Genomic DNA, 9,710 nt, shown 5'->3' with positions numbered 1-9,710 from the left:
GGCAATGCCAAGCCTGCCGAGACCCTGAAACCCATGGGCAATGCCAAGCCTGCCGAGACCCTGAAACCCATGGGCAATGCCAAGCCTGCTGAGACCCTGAAACCCGTGGGCAACACCAAGCCAGCTGAGACCTTGAAACCATCCGGGAAAGAAGAACTCAAGAAGGAAGTTAAGAATGATGTGAACTACAAGAGAGGGCATGCAGGAGCCACAGATTATGAGAAAAGACCAGAGAGCCAAGAGACGGCCCCAACCTTCACAGAGAAGCTACAAGATGTCCGTGTGGCAGAGGGTGAAAAACTGCTACTCCAGTGCCAGGTGTCCTCTGACCCTCCGGCCACTGTCACTTGGACACTGAATGGAAAGACACTCAAGACCACCAAGTTCATCATCCTCTCTCAAGAAGGTAAATGAGGGTGGGAATCAGGGCCACTGTGAGCTCATGGAGCTGTGGTCTGGTTGATGGCCACTTGCAACCCATAGCCTGAGTTCGAATGTCGGGCCCCTGTGCCCTCACTTACAGGATGCCTTCCCTCTCGGGGCCTTGGGTACATGCCCTTGCTGGGAGTGAGGGTTTGGAGTCTGATCCTTTGGCACATGCCTGTGTCTTCATGACTGTCTGGCAGGACCCTCTAGTCGTTCCCTGCCCAGAGCTCCCCGGAGTAGACCTGGGCTGGAGCTGGTGCTTGGCCTCCGCTGCGTGAGGAGGCCTCTGCCTGCAGGCTGGGAAATGGGGATATGGGCTGGAGGCTGCCAGGGGCTTGGAGCCAAGAGCTGTGAAAGCAGAAGCAATTTGGGTTTGGGGAAGGGTGTACAGTGACAGGGTGCCACGGGACTGTGAGTTGGGGTCATGGACAACTTAATCTTTAGCACAGCGTGGATTTGAAGGGTCCTATGGGGGAAGGCAGAAACCCAAAGCAGCCCCGACTGCACATAGAGCAGACAGAGCTGCTCGCTTCCTAATTTGGATGAGACTTCTGTTTGCTGCTATTTCACATTCTTGGGTGGGGTTGGGGTTAAATCCTGCTCTCTGTGGCCTTTTGGGGTCTAGAGTTCTCACATGGGCCAGTTCGTACCTGGGAAAGAGAGGGGCTGAGAGGAGGTCCCTATCCTGGCCCTCAAGTTGGCTGGAAGTGTTCTTGTAAATCCCAAGTGTGGATGAGAGCTCCGAGGCCAGCAGACACCACACATCCCACTCTGGGGCCTTTGAGAGATGGACCCTTGCCTGAGCCAGAAGCTGGCACCAGAGGCTCTAGCAAGAGCAGGGCACAAAGAAGCTCCCCAGGCAGTGCCAGTTGCCCTTGAGTGGCAGAAGGTGGCCACTGCGCAGGCCAAGGGGACAGGTCCCCACACATGCCTATCAGCTCAGATGCCAGAGCTGTTCCTCCCCTCTCCCTCGGGCCATCTCTGGTCACAGCCTTCTTCACTCCCTTCCTGCCCCTCATCGCATCTCCTTAATCTGCAAACATGGAAGGAGGCACTTAGAGATAGTCATGACCCTGTCCACAGTTCACTCTGCATCTCGGACAGCAAGTCTGGAATGGCCAAGCCTGTGGAATCTATTTTTTTTTTTTTTTTTTTTTTTTTTTTTTTTTTTTTGGTACCAGGAATCAAACTCAGGACCTTGCACTTGCCAGGCAGGCACTTGTGCAGCTGAGCTATATCCCCGGCCCCCAGCATGTGGAATCTAAATGCTGAGGGAAATTGGAGAATTCTCTGAGCAGAGAGAAAACTTACTTTTTGCAAATGTGTTGACACTGGCAACTTTTCCATATGGGCATTCCCAGTCTGGGAAGGTCGTCCATAGGACATCATCTTCATCCCTCTGCTTCTGCTTGCTCTGTCTGGCAATGTCCACACACAGGTGGTCCTGGGGAATCACTAGGTGGCTGAAATGTCCAGGGCCATGGATGCCTCTGCCTTCCTTGAATGCCTCTGAATCCTTGTTCAAACTGATTGGAATCTTTGGCCAGGAGTATTTCCCAGGTCACCTTTCGCTAGGGTGACCTTTCGGAGGGTGGAGGTTGGGCAGTTGGCACCTTTGGGACATGTTTAGGGACTTGTGAGGTCCATGATGCACCAGCCTCAGAAAAAGAGGTTCTGATGGGACAGGAGGATCCCTAAAGTTACTCGTGGGCTGTTAGCCACTGGTTTCTCAAGTAGGTTTATACTCTGGCCACCAGGTATTAAAGGGCATAGTGATGCCAGCTACTCCAGCATTGCCTCCCACGAAAACTGTCCCAAGGGGAATAGTTAGGGCCAAAGTAGCAGCACCAGACTTGATTAAAGAGGGCTAGCACAAGAGAGAGACTGGGGTGGGGGATTAGATACAGTCCCAAGGCAGACTTTAAGTGATGTTATAAATATTTTAAATTTCATTTTAAAATAAGAAAGTTTGTATCTATTGAATAGCATGTGCCAGACACTGTCCAGGGCATCTAACGTTTTCCATTCACTTAATCCTCCTGTGACCACTCTAACGTCCCTCTAATAGACAAGTACCTTGTCTGAGGCCGCACAATTCATAAATAGCAGAGCTGGTACTGGAACGCAGATGAATGAGTTCCCATGTCCAACCAAAATGTTGAAAGGCAGTTGGTGTGCTCTGGGCTTGCCACATTTCTGGTATTTTCCCTGAAGGAGGGTAGACCTTGAAACCGGCCCATTTTTTACACAGTCGAGGGAAAAGTGCCTTATTTCAAAATTTTGGTCCAGTCTTCTCTTCCTACACTTGCCAAGTCTTTAAGAGCCTGTGTTGTGTGTATTTTGTCAAGGAGAAAGTGCATCTTAATGCCTATTGGTTGCTCCTTCAGCAGCTTCTCCTGCCTGGAACAGGTCCCCTGCAGGGAGCAGAGCAGAAGGTACTGATCTGGACAGAGGACACAAGCTCACAGTGATAAAACTACTGCTGAGTGCCCTGAGAGTGGCAGGAGGAGCTTCTTGGAGCAGGAAGAGGGAAGCTAAGTTCTGGGAAAGGCTGGTGGGCAAGCTCTGCCTCCATCTGAGCTTGGAAGGCAGGCCAGGCTTAAGCAACAGGAAAGTGTACAGAAGGCGGCTTTCCATGCAGCAGGTGGCTGTGAGCTGTGCATAGCCCATCTGTGTTGAGGAGAAGGGCTTGGTCCTAATGTCGTCCTGCATCTCACCAAGAAACTTGAGTGTAAAAGCAATGGGGAGCCATGCAAGATCTTGGAGTAAGGAGCACTGTGTGCAAAGCTGGGTTTAGATGCTTTGTCTGCCCAAAAGGCAAGCGTGGTGCCTGCTGCAAAGGTTGGGGGAAAGGTGGTGAGGCCTGGACTAGCAGGGTAGGTGAGGCCATTGCAAAGAGCCAGCCAGGGGAGAAACAAGGCCAGAAGAGAACCTCAGCTTCCAGGTGTGGAAAGGGGGGGCTAGGAGAGGAAGAAGTGGTGCAGACCACTGGGTGTGGGCGTCTGGGCCACAGGGATGGTGTCGGTAGAAATAGGGAAGCTTGGGGTTTGAGGTGGTCATAGGGGAAGAAGGAGGGATTGGCATTGTCTGTCTGATTGTCCTTCCCACCCGCTCAGAACCTCCCTGCCCGCATCGCTGATGTGGATCCCTCCTTGCCCCACTGCGCTGACCCCCATCCTGTCCTCTCCTCTACCACCAAGCTTCATTTGCTCCAGGATGCCTTCCCAGACCACTGTCATCACTTCAGCCAGAGGCCTGTACCTTCCTCTCTGCCCAGCCATACACGTCTGCATGCAACCACTGTCAGGCAGGCTGTATAGTTTTGGCAGCTTGTCTGATGTCTGTAGCATGGATGAGCCTCAGAACCTGCATCTGTTAGCACTGAAGAGAAGAGTTGTGACTACTGTCAGTTGGAGGTGACCAGTCACCCACAGAGGGACACACACCTGGAAGCACCCTTCCTCTCTCTCTACCCTAGAGCTGCCAGCTGGTGGAGTTCAGGGTGACACCAACTGAGCTGGCTCCAGGACAGGCACTGGGTCACCTTTTCTACACCTGTCTTGGCTTCAGGGTCAGAGGCAATGGCTGCATGAGCCCAGGGCAGGACTGAGGTGACCCTGAGATATGATTTTACCTTTATGCTTTGCTTTGTGCTCCGGCCTGGCTTCCTCCAGCCAAGAATTTCTCCCAGTCTAATTATGAGGATTTATTGTTGTTGCTGTTGTAAAGAGATGATTCATTTATAATTCCCTTCAGGGAGGAATCTTGGGAAGGCTTTTCAAACTTATATAAGTTCATTCTACAAGAAGTAGAGTTCTGTAACACCTACTATGTGCAAGGCGTTATGCTAGTCTCTTCCCTTGAATGTATCATCCACTTAAAGACCTCTGAATTAGGACTTTTCCTTCTCTTAAAAACTTATCTTTTTAAACAGTAGGTTATACTGTGTGCTCATGATCTTTGCTTGCATAGATCTTGCCAGATCACCCACTGCAGAAATGTGTCTTTGTCATTCTCAGAATGACAAATATTTTTACTGTGATTGCATTCCATACTCAGGAAGAGAACTCGTGATAGATGTGGTCACTGCCCCCAGAGCTAGTGTGGGAAATGGGCATGTATTTCAGCAATGACCTTGAGAGACACACCTTGGTAACAATGAGCTTGGGATACCATGGGAGCACTGAAGAGGTACAGCTAGGGCCGGAGGCTTAGAGGTGACCTGGAGGGCACTGTGCCTGAGATGGTTGTCTGGAGGTGAGTCTCCCTGTTGGTCTGAGCCTGCCAGGTGGGCCAGGCCAGGGAGGCCCTGCCGGCTGAAGGAGCCTCCGAGCTGGGCGGCCAGACTTTCAGATAGCTCCATGCTTCCTGCTCATCCCCTCCTCCCTCTGCCCACCCACTCAGGAAGGAGAGTTGGGAGACCTTCAGATGCAGAGCTTTTACTCGCGGGCTGGGAGGAGCTGAGTCTACTGCTGACCTCTCCCATCCCCCTCAGTCCCATCCGCTCAGCCCCACCAGGCTGAGGCTGCGCAAAAAAACCTCTGGGAAACAGTTTTCTTGTGGAGGTCAGGAATGAGCGGTCCCACAGGAAATACCAGATTCTTCATCTGGGGGAGCCAGCCTCCCAGTCCCCCAGCCCTTCCCCTGCCCCTGCCCCTGCCCTCGCACGTGGCCTGGCCAGTCCAGTTAGGGGGTAGAGCTGTGGGTCAGAAGGCGGGGCCCACCCAGCGGGCCACTGCCCTCCTCTCCTGTCACTCTCTGCAGTGTGTGATCTTTTGGCTTAAGGTCAAAGCAGCCAAGGGACCGAAACTGAAAGGAAACCGAGGATTTGAACAGGATGTACTTCGGGGGTGGGATATCTGTTCCTGGAGCCTTAGTCCCACCCAGACAAGAGAGAAAATTGCAAGGTGGGGTCAGTTTCCTCTAGGCCTGGACTCTGGGACCAGAGAGCATCTTAGCCTCCTCCTGCCTGCCCAGATGAGTGGAAATTTCTCCCTAGGATGCAGTTACCCTCGTTCCATTATTTCTGCACCTCCTGGTTCTAGCTCTCGTGCCAGACTTTCTAAAGATCCAACCTAAATCCTTTCGGCAACAGTTCCTGCAAATTGTCTCCTAATCTCAGTGGGAAGAGACCTTGGCCCATTGTCCTTCAGGAAAAGGAATGACCATGAGAGATATGTTCACCGTCCCCAGGTGAGGCCTTCCAAAGGGTAGGGTCTGTTGAAGGTTATAAGATCAGTAATTCTGCCCCAGGAAAATATCATGCCTTTAATTTCTCCCTCAGCCTGAGTGAGATTCTCCAACTCAGACTGATGCCATTCTTCCTCCTTCTGGTATCCTTACATGTGTTAGTCAGGTCTGTGTCCATCTAAAAAGGAGAAGAGACCAGGAATGAGTGTTCTTTTCAGATCAGAAGACCCCGATGGGCACAGTGCCCTCTGGCCTCACTCCTTTTTGGTCTTACTCCCCTTACCCCGTACATAACACCCAAGGGTGCACACAGCTCTGCTGTCCGGGGCCAGTGGCTCTGGCTCTGTCCTCCCCTCATATGATGGGTGCTGCTCAGATAGCAGGCAGCCTTCGCAGGACAGCGTGCCGCTGGCTTGTCTGTGTGTTGGAAGGCAGGCACCAGGATACTCTTGCCCCTGCCTGGCCCATCAGGCCCCGTCCTTAGCCTGCCTCTTCCCACCCACTCCATGAGGGAAACACAGGAGGGGCCCCTGAGGAGAAATGGCCAGCCCTGGACAAAAGCTGGGTGGGCAAGGCCAGACCCCCGATTCCTGTTTATTCTAGCATGACTCCCCTGGCCCAGCCAGGCCGGGATAGGGTTGTTGGAAGTGAGAGCAGACACAGGCGAGGGCGGTAGGGAAAGGAGGCCATCACTGCCCAGCTAGGAGTGACCAGAGACCCGACCCCATGGGAGGCAGCCCTGAGTGCCTCCGCCCAGTGCCATGCATTGGCCACCGTTCTTCAGCTCAAACCCTATTCCTTACAAAGCCAGCCCCACAACCCTGGTCGCAGTCTAAGAGCTCTCCTCAGAGTACGGCCTTGGGCTTGGCAGAGGCTGTCCCCAGCCTGTCTCTGGCAGATCTGTAACCTGTGTCTGGTTCCTCGTCCCTCTTGCAGTGCGGGGAGTGTCCACTTGTTCCCTCTCTGTGTTGGGGTCAGAGGCTATTTCTCTCCCTGCTTCTGCATCAGGTCACCAGGGGAGGGCTGTCTGGAGGAGGAGAGGGACCCAGAGGCTCATACTGAAGCAGCAGCTCTGTTGGGTGCAGGATGTCAGCAGAGTCCCGTGGCTTCCACTAGGAAGGGGAGTTGCTTTGCACCAGGCCTCTGCCCTGCTGTGTGCAGACCCCCACCTCTCACACTCCAGGTGCCGGCACGGGTCCACTCAACAGCTCTTTCTTCTTCCTCCAGGCTCACTGTGCTCTGTCTCCATCCAGAAGGCTCTGCCCGAGGACAAGGGCCTGTACAAGTGCGTAGCAAAGAACAGCGCTGGCCAGGCAGAGTGTTCCTGCCAAGTCACCGTGGACGGTAGGTTGTGACCACCACTGTCACCACACACAGTCCCGTCTCTCAGCCCCCACAGACCTGAATGGAACTACCACAGCTGTCCCTGTCCTTACCGAGGCATTCAGTGGATGGGTGTCAAGCTGTTTTTGCAAAAACAAGACAGGAAAAAAAAGTGGCAGGCTTGTTTACAGCCTCTTCCTGTGCCCCACCAGGAGGAGGGGTGGGTTACTTTCTCCTCCCCTCCCAGGCCTGACCCCCACCCAGAGCCTTGTGGGCGGGGAAGCCTGGGCACCAGGGCACCAGGCAGGAGAAGGACACACCCATAGGAAAATGACAAGCCATTTACAAGCCATAGTAACAAGCGTGAGTGCCGGAGCACAGACCCAGAGGGGGACCCGGACTTGAGGAGGGCAGAGTGTGGGCAGCCATCCTTCCAAGGTGAGTCGGCCAAGGCTCGGGTAAAGGGGACAGGGCTGCCTCTGCTGGAAGCAACAGAGAATCGAGACAGCAGGGAGAAGCAGGAGATGTGGGAGAAAACAGCCCTGTCAGGTCGTCTCAGGAAGGGGCAAGGCCTAGCAGTGAGGCTTGGGATTTGTCCTAAAGAAATGCAGGAAATGTGCATTTCTGACTCTTCTCTCCACAAGAGGCACAGAAGTCAAAACAGGATAAAATGAGCCGTGGGAAGGTTTAAACTAACACCCTCATTATTGTTTTTTAAATCATTTTGTTTTTGTGGAGCAGGGGGTAGAATGCATAGTAGGTAATCCCTTTACCACTGAGCTACATCCCCTGCTCCAACACACTCATAATACAGATGAGAAAACCAAGGCCCTTTGGACAGGAAGAGCAGCCTACACGAGGCTCCCACCCCGCTGGAAGTCCAAGCCTACAGGAGTTCAAGCCAGGGCAGAACCCTATCTTGAGACTTTCCATCCACCGTGAATTCTTTTATTTGGTACCTGCCTAGAAATGTCTGAAAAGGTAGTTTTGGGAAAACAGTTTCTTGTCCTTGAAATGCCTGGTTAATAACTATCAGTGACATGTCAAAAACTACTGTCCAAATAAGGCATCTCAAAGAGCAGCTTTGTTGTTCTTCTGGCTCCTAAATGGGATCACTTGAGTCCTAAAATCCTGACCTGTTTTACTGCCATACCACAAGATGTAGAATCTTTGTCTTCATTCTGGATTTCGCAATCCAGCTTCCCAATCATAACATTGTGATCTACATATATAATAAATGGGAAGAAGGAGGAAATGTCTTATAAAGAAAAACCTTTTAAAAATACACTATGGCAGTGTCCATAAAATTGTTAACAGCCAAAAAAAAAAAAAAAAAAAAAAGTGGAGTTGAAATTGGCTACTCTTGTGTCCTCACTGGATTCTGAGAACACTTCTCACAGGGTTCAGGCCTCAGGAAGGAGATCTGCAGGGTCAGAATTCATATCAGAACAGGGCTGTGGCACACACTTGAAGGCTCTCGGCAGGGGCAGAGGCCACTGCTCCTTCTCTGTGTGTCTCTCTCTGCCTGGGCCGTCACCACCCAGGTCAGAGTCCTGCTCCTTTTTCTCCAGGTAGTGTTGTGGTATTCCTGGCAACTTGACTGGGAACCTTACTTCTAACAGCCCGACTCTTCCTGTGGGACTCACACTGGCTCCTACCAGTCTCTAAGCCATAGGAAGCCCGCTTGCTGATGAAGTTACCTGCTTTTGGAAGCTTTGGCAGCTTGGACTCCTATTTACATGGCTAGAGGCAGGCAGGAGAGAAATTCATTCTCCTTATCTATAGTCAGCACTTTTTCCAGATTATTCGCAAAAGGAAATTTCCTTTTTCCCTGCAGAATATATTTGGGAGTTCTTTTCTTTTTATTTTTTTACGGTTTAGGGAATTCATTCTGCAATGTAAAGGGCTTTGTTTACCAGAGGTCAGCTGGAAGATCCTCTCACTCTCCCCCAAGGATGACAGTCATCACTTAGGCAAACTGGGAGCTGGGTCTAGGAGGACGAGCTGGGAAAATGATAGGCAAGAGACCAGCTGAGATAACAGGACTGGGCCCTCAGTTAATTGGGTTTAGTTTTGTTTTGTTTTCAGAGAGAGAAAAAGGGCAGCCCTCTCCACCCCTTCCTCCCGCACTGCTGCGCTTGGAGATGTATCAGTGTGCTGGATGCAGGGTGGGCTTCCTGGTGTTACACTGAGCTCTGTTTCTCCATCAAGACCCACCTCCAAGCAAACAGCAAAGGACTGGGGTCTTCCTGCCACCTTTTGGCGCGTTACACCTCCTTTTGGCTGGTTAAGCTTCCTATCTTCATTCTGTCCTCCCCTCCTCTTTGTTCTTCTCACTCCCTGGATGTGACACTCAGAAACCGCAGTGAATCCAAGGACCCTTGGAGATTGTAAGCCATATTTGGAGTGTATGTGGGTTAGTGCATCTTCTTTAAGAGAGGAGTCCATAGGTATAATCATATTCTCAGAAGCCATGAATCTGACTACTTTGAAAGAACTAGGTGCCCTAAAGAGCAGCCAGGATTGAATTCTCAAGCCCAGTAATTGTGTGGCTTTCCATTTGTTCTCCTTCTTCCTGACTACTGAGTAGGACCAGTCCTGAGTCCTCCCACGGGGCAGTGAGGTCCCTTTTCACTGTGCTGACTTCAGGCTGGCTTCCCCCTACCACTCAGAAGGACCTCTCAAGTCACCTGCTGTCACTCACTCAGCCTATGCCTGACATCATAAAGCCCACATCTGTAACCAATATAATGACGCCTTTCAAGACCTCA

General features: G+C 51.8%; 1 protein-coding gene across 5 annotated transcripts in view; it reads left to right on the top strand.

Annotated features, from left to right (window-relative positions):
* Window positions 1-9,710, top strand: part of Mylk (myosin light chain kinase) — a 248,001-nt gene that overhangs the window by 170,724 nt on the left and 67,567 nt on the right. For 4 of the 5 annotated variants that reach the window (XM_013515195.1, XM_013515193.1, XM_013515194.1 and 1 more), the window contains 2 exons: window positions 1-406; window positions 6,844-6,960. In XM_013515195.1, the coding sequence (XP_013370649.1) occupies window positions 1-406; window positions 6,844-6,960 (523 nt within the window). Of the gene's footprint in view, window positions 407-6,843; window positions 6,961-7,276; window positions 7,378-9,710 lie in introns of those variants that run through there. The other variant, XM_005386530.2, reaches the window with a different exon arrangement.

This window comes from Chinchilla lanigera, unplaced genomic scaffold (genome assembly GCF_000276665.1).
Source record: "Chinchilla lanigera isolate Chin_1 unplaced genomic scaffold, ChiLan1.0 scaffold00026, whole genome shotgun sequence".
In the NCBI taxonomy this organism is placed as follows: Eukaryota; Metazoa; Chordata; class Mammalia; order Rodentia; family Chinchillidae; genus Chinchilla; species Chinchilla lanigera.
Note: the sequence above shows the minus strand (reverse complement) of the source record. Positions and strands in the feature narration are given on the sequence as shown.